General features: G+C 39.2%; 1 protein-coding gene and 1 non-coding gene across 5 annotated transcripts; both read right to left on the bottom strand.

Moving 5' to 3' along the window:
- Positions 1–685: 685 nt before the first annotated feature.
- LOC141695215 (receptor-like cytosolic serine/threonine-protein kinase RBK2) lies at positions 686–3,852 on the bottom strand. Of its 4 annotated transcripts, none has more exons than XM_074499471.1 (9): positions 3,696–3,852; positions 2,928–3,291; positions 2,592–2,843; positions 2,325–2,479; positions 2,067–2,146; positions 1,816–1,951; positions 1,562–1,711; positions 1,161–1,372; positions 686–1,055 (listed from the first exon to the last, which is right to left on the bottom strand). In XM_074499471.1, the coding sequence occupies exons 2-8, from the start codon at positions 3,271–3,273 to the stop codon at positions 1,187–1,189; spliced, it is 1,305 nt and encodes a 434-aa protein (XP_074355572.1). In that variant the 5' UTR covers positions 3,274–3,291; positions 3,696–3,852; the 3' UTR covers positions 686–1,055; positions 1,161–1,186. The 4 variants fall into 4 exon arrangements, with proteins under 4 accessions (XP_074355572.1, XP_074355569.1, XP_074355570.1 ...); XM_074499470.1 differs by having other exon boundaries at positions 687–1,055; positions 1,169–1,372; XM_074499468.1 differs by having other exon boundaries at positions 686–1,372.
- Positions 3,853–10,918: 7,066 nt separating this feature from the next.
- On the bottom strand, positions 10,919–11,025 carry LOC141699534 (small nucleolar RNA R71). Its single transcript, XR_012565986.1, has one exon. It is a non-coding gene; the product is annotated as a small nucleolar RNA R71 (small nucleolar RNA).
- Positions 11,026–20,412: the final 9,387 nt, after the last annotated feature.

Below are 20,412 nucleotides of genomic sequence, written 5' to 3'. Positions count from 1 at the left end.
TCACCACATGAGGTTCAGTAAAATTATTGATACTCATCGCTAGTTTCATCGCAGTTTTCTTTTAAATGATCACCGCTCGAATTCTTTACACAATCGGTCTCTGTGGAATAGGATAGGAATGAAGTCTGATGTGTTCTCTAAAACCAGAAGTTTTGTGAAAACACTCTGCAAAACTTAACCTGAGTTTTAAGCATTGTCAAAGTAAATTTGCATGTAATGTCTTGAAGAGTAAAAAATAATTTACTGGCCAACTTTGATTTGAATCCGGGTGTCCTGGATTCTGTTTTGGCAGATCACTGTACATTTACCATCTCGAAAATCTGAATATGTTACCGTTGCTGCAACTTTGCAAGTCAAAAATTGGCTATTAGAAACATTCATAGGCGTCACATAGTGTGAACAAATTGGACTTTGTGCACCTATTTATTAGTCCTGTTTTGTTTTTTGGCCTTTTGTAGCCTCTCAAAAAATTCTACAAAAATTATATTTTTTCTTAATATTCGAGTTTCTCCAAATTTTATTGTAATGTTTTTATGACTGGTAAGTGATGTGAAATAGGGGAATTTTTTTTAATTTGGTTTATATATTCTATTTTTTGAATGATAATTGAAAAAGTAAAAGTGCAAGCACTTCTTTAGAAAGCAAAGCTGCTGAAGGGCTTCATTGAACATTATCTGTCCAAAAGGTAATGAAATATTTGACCGTTAAGTAAAAAGTTTAAAAACCATGAAGAAAATGACAAAATGTGTCGTTTGGTCCCCTTAGTTGTTGGAGATAGTAAAATGCATGTTGGAGTTTCACAGTGATATCTGCTGGTACATATCATGATCTTTGCAACTCAGCAAGACTTGGGCTTCTGCCGCCTTAAACATATCATGATCTTTATCATTGAGTGCTTGATAGTGTGTATTCTTTTACTAAAACAGAGTTTGTTCTATCAGTGGAATAATTTACATCTTGAAGACAACATTAGACCTATCAAAAACTGAGCATAAATTATTGTTTTACTTTCCAACTTGATCTTCAATTTTATCACCTCTTGCAACTAGCATAATCTGTGGGAGGCGAAAACAGAGTATACTGATTTAGACTCCGGGCAGGGGACTAAAACTATATGTGTGTATATATAAATGCCAATTGGACTAACAAAATATTCTTACTGGATTACCAATGGAAGCATGGAAGTTCAAACTAGCCATTCTTTGAGAGGCATCTGTTTCCGCCCATTAAGAACGTCTGAGTCCTCAACTCGGTTTAAGTGATGATCCTCAGCATCAAATAGCTCTTCGTAATACCTCCTCCAAAATGTTGATTTTCTACATCTTTTCACCATTTCCAAGCTGCTGTGATCACCTTTTAAAATTTGTAAGACCTGCAAAACATAATAAGATTTTTTTTAATGACATTTTGAGGGTTAAATTTAAATACATTTACATCCATCCTGTTAAGGTTGGTATCAGATACTTAAATCTTTGTCCTATAAGGTCTAACAGGAATTTGGCTTGTCAATTTTTATTCACATATACTGGTGACTTGATTTTGAGAGTTATTTATTACATGCCTGATTCATTTGAGGACGCCTGATAGATGACTGTTGCACGCAGAGAAAAGCAGATAAAACCATGAGGTTCATCTGTAGGGGGTTGTAATCATCAAGGAGTGAAGGATCGACAAGCTCCCTGATGTTATTTTTCTTTAGCAAAGGCTTTGCCTGTCATGAACAAATTCAATCTTAGGGGACAAAATAACTTTCTACAAGTATTAATTAGTAAGGAAATTTCTGAGAAGTGAAGGAAAGAGTAGATCAGGACATACCCACATTACAAGGCTTTGTTGTGAGTAATCCAGAGCTCGACGTCCACTAATAAGTTCCAATAGCAGTACTCCAAAGGCGAACACATCAGTTTTCTCATCTACAATGCCATGCATCAAAAACTCCGGAGCAAGATAGCTGCCAAAACCATGTATACCAGAGATAATTGCAATCATTGAAATTAAATCTTTTGAAAAGTACAACTAAAATCAGATAACCAACCAATAAGACAACACAAGACAGATCGACGAACCCAAATGTGCCTTCAAATGATAACACAGTGTGGTGAGTCCAGTGCTCCGGGAGCCATTTTGCAAGACCAAAGTCACAAATCTGGATACGAAACAGATTATGTATGATAAAAATTCTCAATTAAGTCAATCACGAAGCTGAATTTGGGTAGTTCTTACCAGTGCTTAGAAAGAACAATAAGGAATATGAAGTTTGAAGTTAAATTCCCAAAGTATCTATTTAAATTTGATAAATATATTATTTTAATCGAAGGCGTTACCTGAGGCTCAAAGTCCTTTGTAAGTAATATATTTGCAGCCTTGATATCTCTGTGGATAATCCTTCTTTGACCACCTTCATGAAGATATACTATCCCTTCAGCTGTTCCCATAGCGATCTTATATCTGATTCTCCATTCCAATCTTGTGTTTGAACCTATATATGATAAACAATTAATCATACTTAAATTCAGGACACAAAAAATGCCAATTTGCAAACTTTAAAAGAAAATATAACCTTAAAGAACTTGAGATATTAAATTACTGACCATGAAGCAGCGATGCCAAACTACCATGAGCAGAAAGCTCGAGAACAAGGTACACGCCTCCCTCAACCCCATAACCAATTAACTTGGCAGTATTAGGATGGTTGACATGAGCCATAATTCCAAGCTCTGCTAAGAAGTCTCCTATTCTCTCCTCAGATGACCCTTTCATCAGTTTTTTAACTGCAATTAGCTGGCCATTTCGCAAGCATCCTTTATAAACTTCGGCATAACCTCCCTTTCCAATCAGATTATCTGTAACGAGACAAATCAAACCAAGTCAAAAAATGGACAAATTTATGCAACAATGCTATCTAGAGTCTCATGAAAATCACTAACCATGGGAAAAATTATTGGTAGCAGATTGGAGTTGCGATAGAGTGAAATTCTTCCAATGAGGCTTAAAATAATTCAAATCCGAATCTGCGTGAGGACTTGCTATTTCTCTCATACTGCTGCTAAATCTTTTAGAAAGATTAAGAGGATGCAGTGTGCCTAAATGTCTTCTTGACTTGTTTTTAAGCAATTTTACAAAACCAGCCCATCTAGAGGGGGGTTTTGAGAAGTGATTGTCTTCAAAATCTGAAGTACTTTCTTTAGTAGAGACACTATCAGATTCTAAACTGTTCAAATAGTCCTCTAGTACTCCAGTAGGTGAGAATGCATCTTCTTTTTCTTTCTCCATGCCTCAAAACTAATTTATCTACCATACAAGAAAAACAGAAGAAACATAAACAGGCAGCCTAACAAAGATTCTAGTTCAACAAAAAAATTAGTACTTTAAACATAAACCACTCTCTTTCTTCAACAAATTTCAAGAAAATCAAAAAGAAACATCGACACGCAACAGCAAATAATATTGGGTTTTGTAAATTTTCCATCATGTAATCGAAGTCTATGCGACCATGCAACAGAATCTTGAAACACAAACATACTTACATGAACTGATCCATATACTAACATACTTGGTTTCCAGTTAAGTTCAATATATATATAAATATGTGCATATATGTAAAGAACATACTTACATGAACTGACACAACAAATACTGACATTATAATAACATATACGAAGAAACAGAGGAGAAAGAAGGGTAAGATGACATACCATTATAACTAATAATTGTTTGAAGATGATTCAGGAGAAATAAAATGATGAGGGACAAAAAAAAGAGAATGAATAAATGTATGAGTTAAGAAAGAGCAAAGAGGGGTTACAGAAATGAAGAGGTGGGAGACATAAATTTGTAGTATGTTTTAAGTTTACAGGATAATACTTGTATGTGCTTTATTTAATACTGCTTCTGCTTCGCAAACAATTTTCCTCTAATTTCTGGGCTACATTTTATTTCAGAATATTTCCCTCTGAGTGCCTACCCCTTTTGTAATTTATATATTCACCCAACCCCCAATTGAATTTTAAAATTTATTTATGATTTTACTATCTTTTCAAAATATCATGATGTGCAATCATATTTATGAAAAATAATTGAAATTTATTCTGATTGGGTGCGATTGCATTGGAGATTGAATCTGATTATATCTTGCAAAATTGTATTTTGCAAAAAAGTTGAAAACAATTATTTGTATTTTTTATAAATAAAAATTAAAAAACATATTGTTGCATAAATAACTTAAAAATTCGCATATTTCAAAAAAATCAATAAATTATGCTACAAAACAATATTTTGATTCTTTTTTTTTAATAAATCTTTATCTATATAGAGTACACAAAGGTAATAACTTTCTTTCTTAAGATACAATTTGTAATTTGTTTAAGCACCACTGTAAGTCATTTTAGCTAATTATTTTTTAGGAAAAATACAATCAATCGATCATGAAGTATACATGTTTTATTGTTCAAATTTTTGAACAAAAAAATCCAATATTAACGTTTTTCTGATTTAAATCCTTCACTTGGTCGAATACGGAGTCTCACTAGTCAATCCGTTAATCGATATCAATTAGACGTTAAGTAATTAGGGACGTGATACACGCCTTTTCCAATATTAACGTCATTTTTGTATGAATTACCCCGTATCTTTTCCTTTTTCTTGCATAAATCAACCTAAAAAATTAATAGACGCGATATAAATAGAAAATACATCTTAAATATATATTAAATATTGTATTAATTACGCTTGAGATTCTTATCCAAAACTCAATGCAAATCAGACTGATCTAAGTTCGTAACAGATTAGAGAAGGCTCAAGCAATCAAGACCCACTAGCAGAGGTTGTCAAGGTCCACGAACATATGAACATGAGTTGTTCGTGGATTAGGCCCAATATTGCTAAAATAACAGAGACATGACGTCCAACATGGACACTAACTCCTACAAAAAAGAATCTAGAATCCCTTGACTTACACGAGTCATAATTACCATCTAAAACACAAGTCTAACCATAGACTCATCTATATATAAAGGGTTCTACCCCTCAACCTAGAACTACGCTTTTGGCTTGATTTTCTACTACACGGAGATGCGTAGGCATCTCGATCCCCACCGCGAGAACAACCATTAAAGCTTACAAACCCTAACATTAAATACTAACAACCCCTAGTTTTATTCCACAACATTTGAAGCCATATGTGGGAAAACAACAACAACTATGGTACTCACACAAAGCATGATCAAAAATGGAACTGACGATCCCATCCCATCACAAACAATCACATTAATCGTGGAGATACCCTCACACTCGACCTATGCTACCACCCAAGGAGGAACCCCTATAGAGGCATATGATGAATCCCCAAATCCAAGATCCGCCACCAGGGACGAATTCCCCGGCTCCTCAAAGGACGAATCCCCAATTTCAGCAACTACAAGCAACGATAAACCCTCAACATGTTGGGTATGAGTACTCAACAATCGTGTTCCCAGGGACTACCAACCCCCTTTACGGGATGTTTCCATACCCCGAGATCGGAGGAATTGGACACTCTAATCGAAACGAAGGACAAGGGTGTACGCCCCAATACGTCTGTAGCTTGGCTCTCATCCCTGAGAACCGAGAATTCTCTGGACCCTACTCTGTTAGAGACTCCGACTCATCGGACGATGAAGTCGCTCCCAGGAGGAGATATGCAGGTAAGGAGCCAATGTCTAGTGGTTATCAACAGCCCAGGAGCACTGAAGGGACGATTTCCCAAAATGTACAATAAAGGATCCGCACTCATGAAGCTGAGATCCAAAGACTGAAGCATGATCTAGAGATGCACCAGGCACCAAGACCCCCACATGTGGCAAGGAAAAGGAATTTTCCTCATATCATAGACCTTGATGGTCCAACACCAAGGAAAAGGGTTGCGACCCCAAGAGCTGATCCAAGTGTTTTGATGCCCCTAGGAGATCCTGATGATCTAAATCCAGCATTAACTGAAGAGATAATGAATTCCCATATCTCGAGGAAATTCAAGATACCCACCATCAAAGCATATGATGGTATTAGTGACCCAACTAACCATGCCAGGACGTTCTCTAGCGCCCTGTTACTAAAACTCGTGAACAGTACTATTAAGTGGGCCTTTCCTCTAACCTTATCGGGTATGGCTCAAAGATGGTATTGTCGCTTACCCCCAACTCGATTGAATCTTTTAAAGATTTAAGCCAAGATTTCATCAAGCAATTCATTATTGGCAGAGTACACGAGAAGAGTTCAGCTTCTTTCATGGTTTAGTTTAAGGAACAAAGGAGTCCCTTAGAGGCTACCTGAAGCGATTCACGAAGGAGGCCCTGAAGGTCCCAGATCTCGACGACAAGGTAGCTATGATAGCCCTACAACAAGGGACTAGAAATGAGTTCTTTAAAGTTGTCTCTGACCAAACGCCCTTCTAAAAGCATGTTGCAGCTCCAGGATAGAGCCAGAAAGTATATAAAGGTAGAGGAAAGTATGAAGAAGACGGTGGTGTATAACGAGCCCACAGGAAACAAGAAGCGGAAGACAGATTAGGAGTGACGCCAAGGACAAGTATCCTCGAACTAGAAAAAGCTCTAACGCCTCTTCCAAGAAAAATCAAACACGAAGGTTCACTAAATATGCAAGGTTGGTCGCTCCAAGGAGACAAATCATTATGGAAATTGAGAAGGACAAAGAGTTCAGATGGCCGAAGCCATTAAGGGGAGACCCCAAAAAAAGAGACAAGGGCCGATACTGTAGGTTCCATAAAGATGTTGGCCATGATACTGATGATTGTAGGCAACTCAAGGATGAGATTGAGTATTTGATTCGAAGATGAAAGTTCGGACGCTTCACCAAGGGTGAAGAGGCTGGAGGCCAAAAAGAGATAATGATCGAAGAGATGACGATCGAAGAGGTAACGACAGGGATCGTAACCCACAGCCTCGAGGGCCGGTAATCAACATGATATCGGGAGGCTCTACGGCAGCTGGGACTACAAGGAACTCTCGAAAAGCTTATGCGAGAAAAGTATTGAGTATGGTCGTAAAGCCTTTTAAGCATTCTCAGTCAGAGATGACGCTCGAGTTCGGTGACCCCAAACTTGAAGGTTTGAAATTTCCTCGGGACGACCCTCTAGTTATCACTCCAATAATTGGAAATTGTCCTGTTATAAGGGTCCTAGTGGATAATGGAGCTTCTGTTGATATTATGTTCATGACACGTTCCTAAGGATGGGGTACAATGACTCCCAGTTAACTCCATCTGATGCACTGATCTACGGGTTTAACTAAGTGGAATGCCAAGTCAAAGGACTGATACAACTTCCCGTGACTATTGAGGAGGAGCCCAGAGAGGCCACACAGATGTTAACTTTCAGGTTGTTAAGGAAACCTCTACCTACAACGCTATAATGGGAAGAAACTGAATCCATGCGTTCAAGGCCATGGACTCGACCTACCACATGGTGTTGAAGTTCCTGATTATGAACGGTGTTGGTGAGGCAAAAGGAGATCAAAAAATGGCTCGCAGTTGCTATGTTGCAGCACTTAGGCCCAATAGATTTGGGGGAAAGTTCTTCCCATAGAAGATATGGATTTCCATGAGAATGAAGAACTTCGGGGAAGCCAGCATAGGACTTAGTCCCAATTCCCCTAGACTTCTTAGACCCGGAGAAGGTCACATATATTGGAGCGTCTTTGAACAAGCCCCTGAAAGGCCAATTGACAACTTTCTTATAAAAGAACAATGATGTCTTTGCTTGGACGACATCTGATATGCCTCGGATTGACACCCACCTTATAACTTATGCCCCTTCCAACTCGGAAGGCCGTAAAGCAGAAGAAGAGGACCTATTCCCCTAACAGGCTGGAAGCCATTAAACAGGAGGTCGAGAAGCTTCTAGAAGTTGGATTCATAAAGAACGTGCAATTCCTTGAGTGGCTGGCCAACCCCATAATGGTCAAGAAGGCCAATGGGAAGTGGAGAATGTTCATCGACTTCACTGACTTGAATGATGCATGTCCTAAATACTGCTACCCCTTACCAAGGATTGATACTCTAATCAATGCTACCATTGGGCATGAGATGATGAGTTTCATGGATGGCTTCAGCGGTTACAATCAGATCAAAATGCACAAAGATGACACCCCCAAGGTATCTTTCATAACTGACTTTGGTGTCTTTTGTTATCTTATTATGGCTTTTGGACTTAAGAATGCAGGAGCTATTTACTAAATATTTGTAAATAAGATATTTGCCCATCTTATTGGAAAGAACGTGGAGGTCTATATTGATGATATGTTGAAGTGCTGAGACACCACAAGATGATGTTAAACCCCACCAAGGGTGCTTTTGTTATTTGGTCTAGAAAAATTTTGGGTCACATAGTCTCAAAGAGGGGAATCGAGGCCAACCCCGACAAGATCAAAGTCATCCTAGACATGGAGCCACCACACTCCATCAAGGATGTTCAGAACCTGACCGGAAGAATCGCAGCTCTAAAGAGGTTCATCTTCAAATATGGAGATGAATGTCTTCCCTTTTTTAAAGCCCTTAAAAAGGTGAAGAATTTTGAGTGAACAACTGAGAGCGAAGAGGCCTTCAAGAAGCTGAAGAAGTACATGATCGAGGCCCCGTTAATGGCCAGACCTAGTCCAGAGGACATCCTTTATTTAAAACTCATAATATCTAAACAAGCCGTGAGTGTCATCCTGGTTAAAGGAAGAACAGAAGCTCCATAATCCCGTCTACTATGTGAGTAAAGTACTCCACAGAGCGGAATTGAACTATTCCACCACTGAGAAGTTTGTACTTTGTTAAGTGGCATTTATGACACTTATTTATGCTCTAATAAGCTTTGAGTTGGTGTATTTGTACTCAAGTTATTTGTGTTTTAATGTGTTTTCAATTGTTTTTGCATTTCAGGCTTTCCTTCGTGAATCAGGTGAATTAGCATTGTTTTGATGCTAATATGGTGTTTAGGATGTGCTGGAATAAAAGCTTGAAAGGTTGGCTCGAAGCTGCAAGGAATAAAGAAGAGGAAAAAAATAATTTTTGGCAGAAGGCAGGAGCGCCCGCGCTGGTGAAGCGCGCGGCTACGCCGGGAGATCAGGAAGTTAGTGCGGCCGCACTGGTGAAGCGCGCGGCCGCGCTGGGTCGGGATAAACAATTCCTGATTCTTTTATAATTCAAATTGTTGGACTCCTGGGATGCATGGAATGCTATATAAATATAACTTAGGTCATTTTTTAAGAGATATTTAGAGAGATCAAGACATCAAGCAAGGAGAAGACGACAATAGACCTTTTGTGCACAATTCAACAAAGACGAAGATGATCTAGTTTATTCTTGTGAATCTTTGTTTTAAGTTGTAATTTGGATGCTTGTTTCTTGTTTTGCTGAACCTTTACTCTTGTTTGTACTTTAGTTTATTTATTCATATAAAGACTACGTTTGTTATATCATATTTTCATTGGAACCCACGTAGGCGATGAGTTCGATTATGGGCTAATCGTTATCGTGGGGTTCTAACGGATTTATTTATGGATTTCTTTAGTGAAATTGTTTCGATGCCTTAGTGTGTGGTGATTGTATGATATCCTAGTTATGGTTGTGCGTATTCTTCTTGTGAGCGTCGCGAACTTATAAGATAGTGTGTTAATTCTTAATAAAACGAAAGTGAATTTAAGGATTTAGAACTTGCCATGCTAGCATAGGTTCATGTATTGTTATGCATGATTCGTAGGTAATTTTAACCATCTTACTTGCCCTATGTAATCAAGATAGATAACTTGTGCTTAAACCGTTATGTTGTCAAATTCTATAGACATATAGGGTCTCAATATAATTGGTGCCTATTCAGCTTCTATCTCTTTTGTTGATGTCTGGTAGAATGGTACTCGTGCAACGAAAGTTGGCATTTATCAATTTCGTGTTGTATGATTAGTGTCATCACCATTGCATGCTAAGGATAAGAACAATAAGGCTATTGAATGAAGTACTTAATGAAGTTAAAATCCGATGTTTTTCATATATATTAACTCAGTCTATCTTATTCTCGTAGTTTTAATATTAGTTATAAACAACCTTACTTTGTTATCGTCTTAGCATTGAATAATAACCATACATTGTTGCTTAAGTGCATGAGTTGATTAGTTAACCAATACAGTCTCTATGGGATTGAATCTGATTTATATCTTATACTACTTGCGAACGCGTATACTTGCGTGTAATATTAGCGCGTGTTTAGTGACTAACAAGTTTTTGGCGCCGCTGCCGGGGACTGCAGTGTTAATTATTAGTTTATGTGCTTTTCATCAGTGGTCGTTAAAGTTTATTGACTCGGACATTGTTACTTATTTGTTTCCTTGTTTTATTTCAGGTGATCTAGCGAGGGTGTATGCATACGCGTTCGCGTACTCGTAAGAGAACACTGGATAAAGCTGAGGAAGAACTTGTGGTAGTTCGTAAGGAAGTTTTTGAGGAAGAAAAGAAGGTAGAAGAAGAATAGAAAGTTGAAGAGCCAATTGTAGAAGCTATGGGTGATCAAGTAGAAAATTCGAAGGCTTTGATGAACTATTCTAAGCCTAAGATTAATGACATTCAGTCTAACATCATTAGACCAGCCATTAGGGCTAACACTTTTAAGATCAAGTCAAGCACAATCCAGATGATACAGAACTCAGTTCAGTTTAGGGGTTCTCCTACCGAAGACCCCAACATGCACATCAGGGATTTCATCGAGATTTGCGACACTTTTAAGTTCAATGATGTGACTGAAGATGCTATCAAGCTACGACTCTTCCCATTCTCTTTGAGGGACAAGGAAAAGTGCTGGTTACACTCTCTACCGGCAGGATCTATCACCACTTGGGAAGATCTCGCTCAAAAGTTTCTCACTAAATTCTTCCCCATAGAGAAGACTGCAACAATTAGGAATGCTCTTACTCAGTTTGCTCAACAAACTGGAAAATCTCTGTATGAGGCTTGGGATCGATATAAGGAGATACTAAGGAAGTGCCCACACTATGGCATGCCTGATTGGATGATTATCAACTATTTATACAATGGATTGGGTGCTACTTCTAGACCCATGCTTGATGCAGCATCAGGAGGAGCCTTGTGGGCTAAGAGCTATGATGAAGCTTATGAACTTATTGAACTGATGGCTGCTAATGAGTACCAGAATCCTTCCTAGAGATTAAATCAGGGGAAAGTTGCAGGAATTCTGGAGTTGGATGCAGCAACTGCTATAGCTGCCCAACTTAAGGCTTTGACAATGAAGGTGGAAACTTTGGCTAATTATGGAGTTAATCAAATCACTAGTGTCTGTGAGCTTTGTGCTGGTGCTCATGAGACTGATCAGTGTGCAATTTCTAGTGAATCAGCTCAGTTCATGAGCAACTTCCAGCGATCGCAGCAACCTGTGCCAACCACCTATCATCCTAACAACCGCAATAATCCTAATTTCAGTTGGAGCAACGCTCAGAATGCGGTTCAACAGCCTTATCAGTAGTATCCATCCAAGCAGTACAACCCCTGGTTTTCGTCAACCGCAGTATGCACCAAAACAACAACTCCAGTTGTAACAAGCTAATGAAAAATCTGAATTAGAGGAGTTGAAGCTCATGTGCAAGAGTCAAGCTGTTTCTATCAAGACCTTGGAAAATCAGATTGGGCAAATTGCCAATGCCTTGCTAAATCGTCAATCTGGTACATTGCCTAGTGACACTGAAGTGACAGGAAAGAAGGAAGCTAAGGAGCAGGTAAAGGCAATCACTTTGAGGTTTGGGAAGGTTGCGAATCCCGTACAAACTCAAGAGTGGAATGAAGAAGCTGGGGATGAGAAAAAAGCAAAGTAGCAGGATGAAGAAGTGGAACCAAGGAAGACTACTGTTGAGCACACTCTGCCTGAGGGTAATACAGGGGAAAAACAGATCTATCTTCCACCGCCTTTTCCTAAGAGGCTGCAGAAGAAAAAACTGGACAAGCAATTCGAGAAGTTTCTGGAGATGTTCAAGAAACTTCATATCAACATACCTTTTGCTGAGGCTCTCGAGCAGATGCCTAATTATGCAAAGTTTATGAAAGGTATTCTCTCTCAGAAAGTGAAGCTAGATGATTTAGAGACTGTCGCTCTCACGTAGGAATGTAGTGCTATGCTGCAGCAGAAGTTGCCTCCAAAGCTTAAAGATTCAAGAAGCTTCACTATTCCATGTAATATTGGAAAAATGTCTTTTGATAGATGCTTATGTGACTTGGGAGCTAGCATCAATCTGATGCATTTGTCAATCTTTAAGCAGTTAGATCTACCTGATCCTAAACTGGCTTATATGACCTTGTAGTTGGCCGACCGTTCTATTACATATCCGAGAGGTATTGTGGAGGATGTCTTGGTCAAAGTGGATAAACTCATCTTCCCTGCTGATATCGTCATTCTTGATTTTGAGGAGGATAAGAAGATTCCCATAAACTTGGGAAGGCCTTTCTTGGCAACTGGCCGAACCTTGATTGATGTGCAGAAGGGCGATCTTACAATGCGAGTGTTGGATCAGGATGTAACTTTCAATGTGTTCAATGCTATGAAATTTCCTACTGATAATGAGGAGTGCTTAAAAGTCGAGTTGGTCGATTCGGTGGTCATAACGGAACTTGATCAAATGCTGAGGTCTGATGCCTTAGAAAAAGCCTTATTGGGAAATTCGGACAGTGAAGATGACGAAGGTGATGAGCAATTGCAATATTTGAATGCTTCTCTCTGAAAGAGGAAGATCAATATGCCTTTTTAATCTCTTGGAATGGAAGAATTGAGCAAGGCTCCTAAACGCCTCAAGCTTTCAATTGAGGAAGCTCCTACTCTCGAGCTTAAGCCTTTACCTGAACATTGAGGTATGCTTTTTTAGGCGATGCATCTACTCTTCCTGTTATTATTACATCTGACCTTTCAGGTAGCGATAAGGAAAAGCTTTTGAGAATTCTGAGAGAGTTCAAATCAACAATTGGATGGACTATAGCAGATATCAAGGGAATCAACCCTTCTTACTACATGCATAAAATTCTGCTAGAAGAAGGTAGCAAGCCTACTGTCGAGCAACAAATAAGACTTAATCCTATCATGAAGGAAGTAGTAAAGAAGGAAATTCTAAAGTGGCTAGATGCAGGGATCATCTATCCTATCTCTGACAGTTCATGGGTAAGCCCGGTTCAATGTGTGCCAAAGAAAGGTAGAATTACTGTGGTAGCAAATGAGAAGAATGAGCTTATTCCTACAAGGACAGTCACGGGGTGGAGAGTCTGCATGGACTATAGGAAGCTGAATAAAGCCACTAGGAAAGACCACTTTCCATTGCCCTTTATTGATCATATGCTTGACAAGTTAGCTGGTCATAAGTATTATTGTCTTCTGGATGGTTACTCGGGTTACAATCAGATTTGTATCACCCCAGAAGATCAGGAGAAGACTACCTTCACTTGTCCATTTGGTACTTTCGCTTTCAGACGAGTTTCTTTTGGTCTGTGTGGTGCACCAGCCACATTTCAGAGATGTATGATGGTCATCTTCTCCGACATGATTGGCCATAATGTGGAGGTGTTCATGGATGACTTCTCAGTCTTTGGCGATTCTTTTGATGAATGCTTGTAGAATCTGGGACACGTTTTCAAGAGGTGTGTTGAAACCAATCTGGTTCTCAATTGGGAGAAATGTCATTTTATGGTGTGTCAGGGCATTATTCTCGGGCACAAGGTTTCTAATAAAGGTCTAGAGGTGGACAAAGCCAAGGTGGGGGTCATTGAGAATCTTCCTCCACCTACTTCTGTTAAGGGAATTTGCAGTATTCTTGGTCATGCGGGTTTCTACAAGCGTTTCATCAAGGACTTCTCGAAAATTTCAAAGCATTTGTGCAGTCTGTTAGAGAAAGATGTTCCTTTTAAATTTGATGACGAGGGCCTTGCAGCGTTTGAGACATTGAAGAAAAGTTTAATCACGGCACCTGTCATAAGCGCACCTGATTGGAATGAGCCTTTTGAGATGATGTGTGATGCAAGTGATTATGCAGTTGGAGCAGTTCTTGGGCTGAGGAAGAACAACATATTTCATGTGGTCTACTATGCTAGTAAGACCCTCAACGGTGCTCAACTGAATTAAACTACTACGGAGAAAGAACTTTTGGCTATTGTCTATGGTTTTGAGAAATTTCGATCTTAGCTACTTGGGACCAAGTTGACAGTTTTTACTGATCAGGCTGCAATTCGATATCTCGTCTCAAAGAAGGTCTCGAAGCCTAGATTGATTAGATGGGTTTTTTTGCTCCAAGAATTTGAACTAGAGATCAAGGACAGAAAAGGAACTGAAAATCAAGTCGCTGATCATCTCTCACATTTAGAGAATCCTAATGCTACTTTATTGGATAAGACCTTGATAAATGAGTCTTTTCCCGACGAGCGGCTGTTTGGAGTGCAAGAAGAAGAGCCGTGGTTTGAAGACATTGTGAACTACCTTGTGAGTAACATCATGCCTCCTGACTTATCTTATGCTCAAAGGAAGAAGTTTCTACATGAAGTGAAGTGGTATATGTGGGATGAGCCATTTCTTTTTCGCCAAGGAGCTGACCAAATCATCAGGAGATGTATTCCTTACAGCGAAACAGGGGGGGATCCTGCGAGATTGCCACTCAATGGCTTATGGAGGACATTATGGTGGAGAAAAGACAGCAGCTCGTGTTCTTCAAGCAGGTTTCTTTTGGCCAACGTTGTTTAAAGATGCTCATCAGTTCATTTTGAAATGCGATCGATGTCACGGGTGGGTAATATGTCTAAGAAGGATGAGATGCCTCTTAATATGCTTCTCGAGGTTGAGGTCTTCGATGTTTGAGGAATTGACTTCATGGGCCATTTGTCTCATCTTGCAACAATCAGTATATCCTGTTGGCGGTTGATTACGTGTCAAAATGGGTTGAAGTTAAGGCGTTGCCAAAAAATGATGCGAAAGTGGTGCCTAATTTTCTTCACAAGCAGATATTCACAAGGTTTGGGACTCCAAGAGTCATAATCAGTGATGAGGGGTCGCATTTTTGCAACCGCAAGTTCACTGCCATGATGAAAAGGTATAATGTAAATCATCACATTGCTACGGCTTATCATCCTCAGACAAATGGTCAAGCTGAGGTATCTAATAGGGAGATCAAGCGCATTTTGGAGAAAGTGTATGTCCATCAATGAAGGATTGGTCTTTGAAGCTTGATGAAGCTGTTTGGGCGTATAGAACAGTATATAAGACTCTGCTGGGAATGTCGCCATTTCAGTTGGTTTATGGTAAGGGGTGTCATTTGCCTGTGGAGCTTGAGCATAAAGCTTATTGGGCTTTGAAGAAATTAAATCTGGATTTGGAAGCGGTTGGAAAGAAGAGGATGCTTTAATTTAATGAACGTGATGAGTTTTGACTTCAAGCTTATGAGAATAACAAGATGTATAAGGAGAAAGTCAAGAGGTGGCACGATCGGGGTCTAGTGCTCAAGAAATTTATGCTAGGGCAACAAGTTCTTTTATTCAACTCCCATCTTCGTCTTTTTCCTGGAAAGTTGAAGTCAAGATGTTCAGGGCCCTTCATAATCAAAATTGTGTTTCCATATGGAGTGGTGAAAATTTTTGAGAATGATCCGGGCCAAGCATTCAAGGTAAATGGTCAAAGGTTGAAGCATTATTATGGTGATACGGCAAACCGCGAGGTGGTTAGTGCCGTTTTATTATCCACTTGATCTCAAGATTCTACGTCGAGCTAGCGACGTAAAAGAAGCGCTTCTTGGGAGGCAACCCAAGTATGTTGTACATTAGTAGGTAGAGGAAGCAAGAAGAAAAGAGAAAAACACAAAAAATTAGAAAAAGAAAAAAAGTTAGGGCCAAGTACAGAAGTTGGACGCGCTCGCGCTGGCCAAGCGCGCGGCCGCGCCGTTTTTCCAGAAACCAAGGGCGCCCGCGCTGTCCTAGCGCGCGGCCGCGCCGAGTCCCTGTTCAGAAAAAAATTAAAATAGCAGTTTATTAAGAGAAAATCAGGATTTTAATTCCAAAATCAATTCTAACCGGATTTTTACTCTTCCACATCCCATAATTCCCTCTCCTAATCAATTCTATTATTCCCACGATTTCCATAATCAATTCCCACTTCTATTCCTTATCAATTTCACACCCCTCCACCTATAAATACATACACTTGCATACAACTTCTCCATCAATCCACAAACTCTCAAACACAAATTCTCTCTAACACTTAAGCTTTTATTCTTTCTTTTTCAATCCTGATGGCACCCAAAAGACAGAGAACTCAAGTTGGAAGCAGCACCACCGATTTTTCTAGTGCGAGTGATGTGAGGCCCGGTTCTCTACTCCTGAGGCTGAGGAGGAGTACGCGAAGCTTCTCTCGAAGCCTATTTCTAAGGAGAGAGGATTTCTGCCATCAGGGAACGATGGTAAGCTGTTGGAGATGATTTTGGAGATGGGTTGGGTTCCTTTTTGTGAGGCTCCCGCTGCTGTGCCCATGAGTGTTGTGCGGGAGTTCTACACCAACGCTAAGGCGGAGAAGAATGGTTTCACAGTGGTGAGAGGGAGGACTGTTGAGTACAGTGCCGAGGCTATCAGGATGGTGATTGAGCAGCCTGCGAAGAAGGTGGGCCAGAACACTTGGAACGATAAGACTCTTGAGGACTTCGATTTGGATCTCATCGTTGCTACTCTCTGTGTGCCTGAGACTCATTGGAAGTTCAAGAGGGGCACTACTGATTACTTCACATTCCCTGCTTCATGCATGAACAGGTATGCACGGGCTTGGAACTCATTTATTTGTGCTAACATCATGCCATCTTCGTATGTGCATAAGATTACTGTGGAGCGTGCTCGTCTGCTTCGGGGTATTCTGCAGGGTGATTACATTGATTTGGGGATGGTGATATATCAGGGGGATCCTGAGGTTTTTGAGGGGAAGTACTACCGGGGCTATTCCGCATGCGTCTATTGTGATGAAGTTGTGCGTGGCAGTTGGTGTTCATTGGATCGCATATTAGCAACTTCAGATTCCCAGTGCTCCTATTGACAGTTCTACACTGCACAACATGGTTGAGTGGTATGGAGGGAAGCCCAATCCTAAGGGGCTTGGTTACACATATGATCATTTTTCAGGTGGTGTGCCTATCGAAGCAGCTACAACAGGAGATTCTCAGCATGCATGTAGAGCAGCTTGGAGAGCTCAGTATGGAGAGGAGGCTGGACCGTCAGTATCACAGCAGCAACAGGAGGCAGCAGGAGCAGAGATGGGAGCTGGTTTAAGTTCGACGCAGTATATGTGTCTTGCGAGGAGGATGGATGCGATGCATGACATCCACAGTTGGTTTGCATGCGATCTCACCCAGGCACTTGGGACTGCATTTAGAGCCACCATAGTTGACATTCAGTGGCCAGTTTTTGGTGAGGATTGCGTGTATCAACCTCCGGACATGCCTGACACTCCACCCCTTGAGGGTGAGGATTCTGATTCACAGTAGGTATGTCTGATTCCTTACTATTAACTTCACTGAGGATAGTGAATATTTTAAGTTTGGGGGTAGTAGTTGAAGGAATATAGTTTATGTGAGTCTCATATAGTTTGCATGTTCATGAATATAGTTTGTGTGAGTCTCATATAGTTTGCATGTTCATGATAGTTTTATTTCATATAGTTGCATATATTTTTCCATATAGTTTTTTTTAATTTGGTAGTTTTTATGATAATAGTTTGTTCATATAGTTTCATGCATTTGCATTATATCATGATTCCCTTAGATAATTTTTTCGATTAATTGATGATAGTGATGCTAGTATAGTGATGTCGTATTTAGTGATGTTGAGTCTTATTGGATTGATTTGCATGCTAGAGACACTTGTATTTCACTAAGTCTTATAGGTTGCTAGAGTGCTAGATCATAGTCATGATTTGTTTGATTGTCGAGGTTTAATCGCTTGTTTATATTTAGAATCTAGGATATGCTCTTAATAATAAAAGACATGGATATTTAAATATTGGAGAAATTGGATTTCATGGCTAGTTATGTGGCTAGGTGTCAAATGGCTAGTAGTCGGCTCATATTTTTATGAGTAGTCTAGGGTTGAATGAAATGGAGTGAAACGCACTCATTCAGAAATTGTTGAAAAAAAAGGAAAAAAAGAAAAAAAAAGAAAAAGAATAAGTGTTATGTATAATTGATCACGAGTGGGCTCTTTAGTAATCAAGTTATTAAGTTCTTAGGGGACTTTGTGCCTAGTGACCTAAGGCTTCTATAGTGTGGGATCCGCTAACCTAACGCTCGCCACATGGGTGCTATTGTATAAGTCTTTTGTGGACCTCACTCATTGCACGATCAAATAAGCATATTTATGTTATTTTGTTGTGAATAAAGCATGACTCTATGTTAACTCCGATATAAGAGTTGAAGTGTTATAAGTTATTTTGAGTCTAGTTTTTATTCTATTTATAAACTTGCGATTGCTTTGATAAGTAGTGAGTTATAATTGTCGATCCAGTTGCGATAGTATATTTGTATGCATTTGCACACACGCATGTCTCTGGTGTGTAGGTTGATTTGTGAGATTTGATGGATCTTTATGCGAATAATTGCATTTGCTGAGGTGTTGCTGGTTGATTGGTTTAGTTATTCTTTGGGGATCGTTGCATTCATATAGTTGCATTCATGCATTTTTATTTCTTGTTCTTTGAGTCTGTTTATGCTTGAGGACAAGTGTTAGGCACAAAGCATATGCTAAATAATTCACGCAAGTATACGCGTTCGCAAGTAATATATAATGATTTCTAGTTCGTTCCCACAGTGACTCTTATTAATTATATCTAATTAACACTTACTCACCAATGTATGATTATTCTTCAATGCCAAGACAATAACAATCAAGGTTGATTAACTAATATTAACTACGAGAATTAAATACTTGAATTAATAATATTAAACACACATGAGATCCTAACTTCATTACTACTTCATTCAATAGTTATTGTTATTACCCTTAGCAAGTAATGGTGATGATATTAATCGAACAACACGAAACTGATAAATGCCAACTTTCGTTGTACGAATACCATTCTACCAAGCATCCACAATTAAGATAGAAGTTGAATAGGCATCAATTATGTTGAGACCCTATATGTCTACAAAATTTGACAACATAATGATTTAAGCATAAGTTATTCATGATGATTTCACAGGGCAAGTAAAACGGTTAGAGTTACCCACTAATCATGCATACAATACATGAACCTATGCTAGCATGGCAAGTTCTAAATATCAAGATTCACTGTCGCTTCACAAGAAATTAACAGGCTATCTTACATGTTCACGACGCATATAAGACGAATAAGCACAACCTATACTAGATATCATACAATCACCACATACCAAGGTATTAAACAATTAACTAAAGAAATCTATAGTAAATCCGCTAGGATCCCATGATCACGATTAGCCCATAATAGAACTCATCGTCATCATGGGTTCATATAAAAGCATGATAAAAACACAATGATATAAAGATTAAAAATACTTAATAAATAATGAAGTACGTCACAAGAGTATTAAGGTTCAAAGCATAAAGAAAACTAGCATCCACTGTTACAACGAATTAAAAGAATCACAAGATAAACGTATGATCCCTCTTCTTCGTTATTGCGTGCTAAAACGGTCTTCTCAATCTTCTTGCCTTCGCTCTTGATTATCTCTTCTCTGAAGAAAATGTCTTTCCATAAGGTTTATATAATAGCCCAAGAGAACCAGCGCTAACGGAAGCCCAATTGTAATAGAATTAATAAAATCCAGATTCTAAAATTCCGCCCGCAGGCAGTTGCCTGTTGTCTCCACGCGGGCGCATGCTAGCGCGCGGGCGCCTGCTCTCTCCAGGCGGGCGCCTGCTACCCATTTGGAAAGATATTTTATTTTGCTTCTTTTTTTGCTGATTTCTTCGCTCATCTCCCCTAGACTGATTCCAAGCACTTTCTTAAGCTTTATTTGATGAAAACCACCTATCTAAGCAAGTTATACCCTGGAATGCAAAAATACTAGAAAATGCGTTAAATACACAAAATACTCAAGTTCAAGACACCAATTCAAGCCGTTATGAGACGCTCTAAGTGGTATAAAATGCCACTTATCAACAAGCATCAATTCAAGTTTGGGGGTGTACTAAGTGGTATTTATGACACTTATTTATGCTCTAATAAGCTTTGAGTTGGTGTATTTATACTCAAGTTATTTGTGTTTTAACGTTTTTTCAAGTGTTTTTGCATTTCAGGCTTTACTTCGTGAATCATGTGAGTTAACATTGTTTTGATGCTAATATGGTGTTTAGGATGTGCTGGAATAAAAGCTTGAAAGGTTGGCTCAAAGCTGCAAG

Source organism: Apium graveolens, chromosome 11, assembly GCF_009905375.1.
Source record: "Apium graveolens cultivar Ventura chromosome 11, ASM990537v1, whole genome shotgun sequence".
Classification (NCBI taxonomy): Eukaryota; Viridiplantae; Streptophyta; class Magnoliopsida; order Apiales; family Apiaceae; genus Apium; species Apium graveolens.
This window is presented reverse-complemented; position numbering and strand designations above follow the sequence as displayed.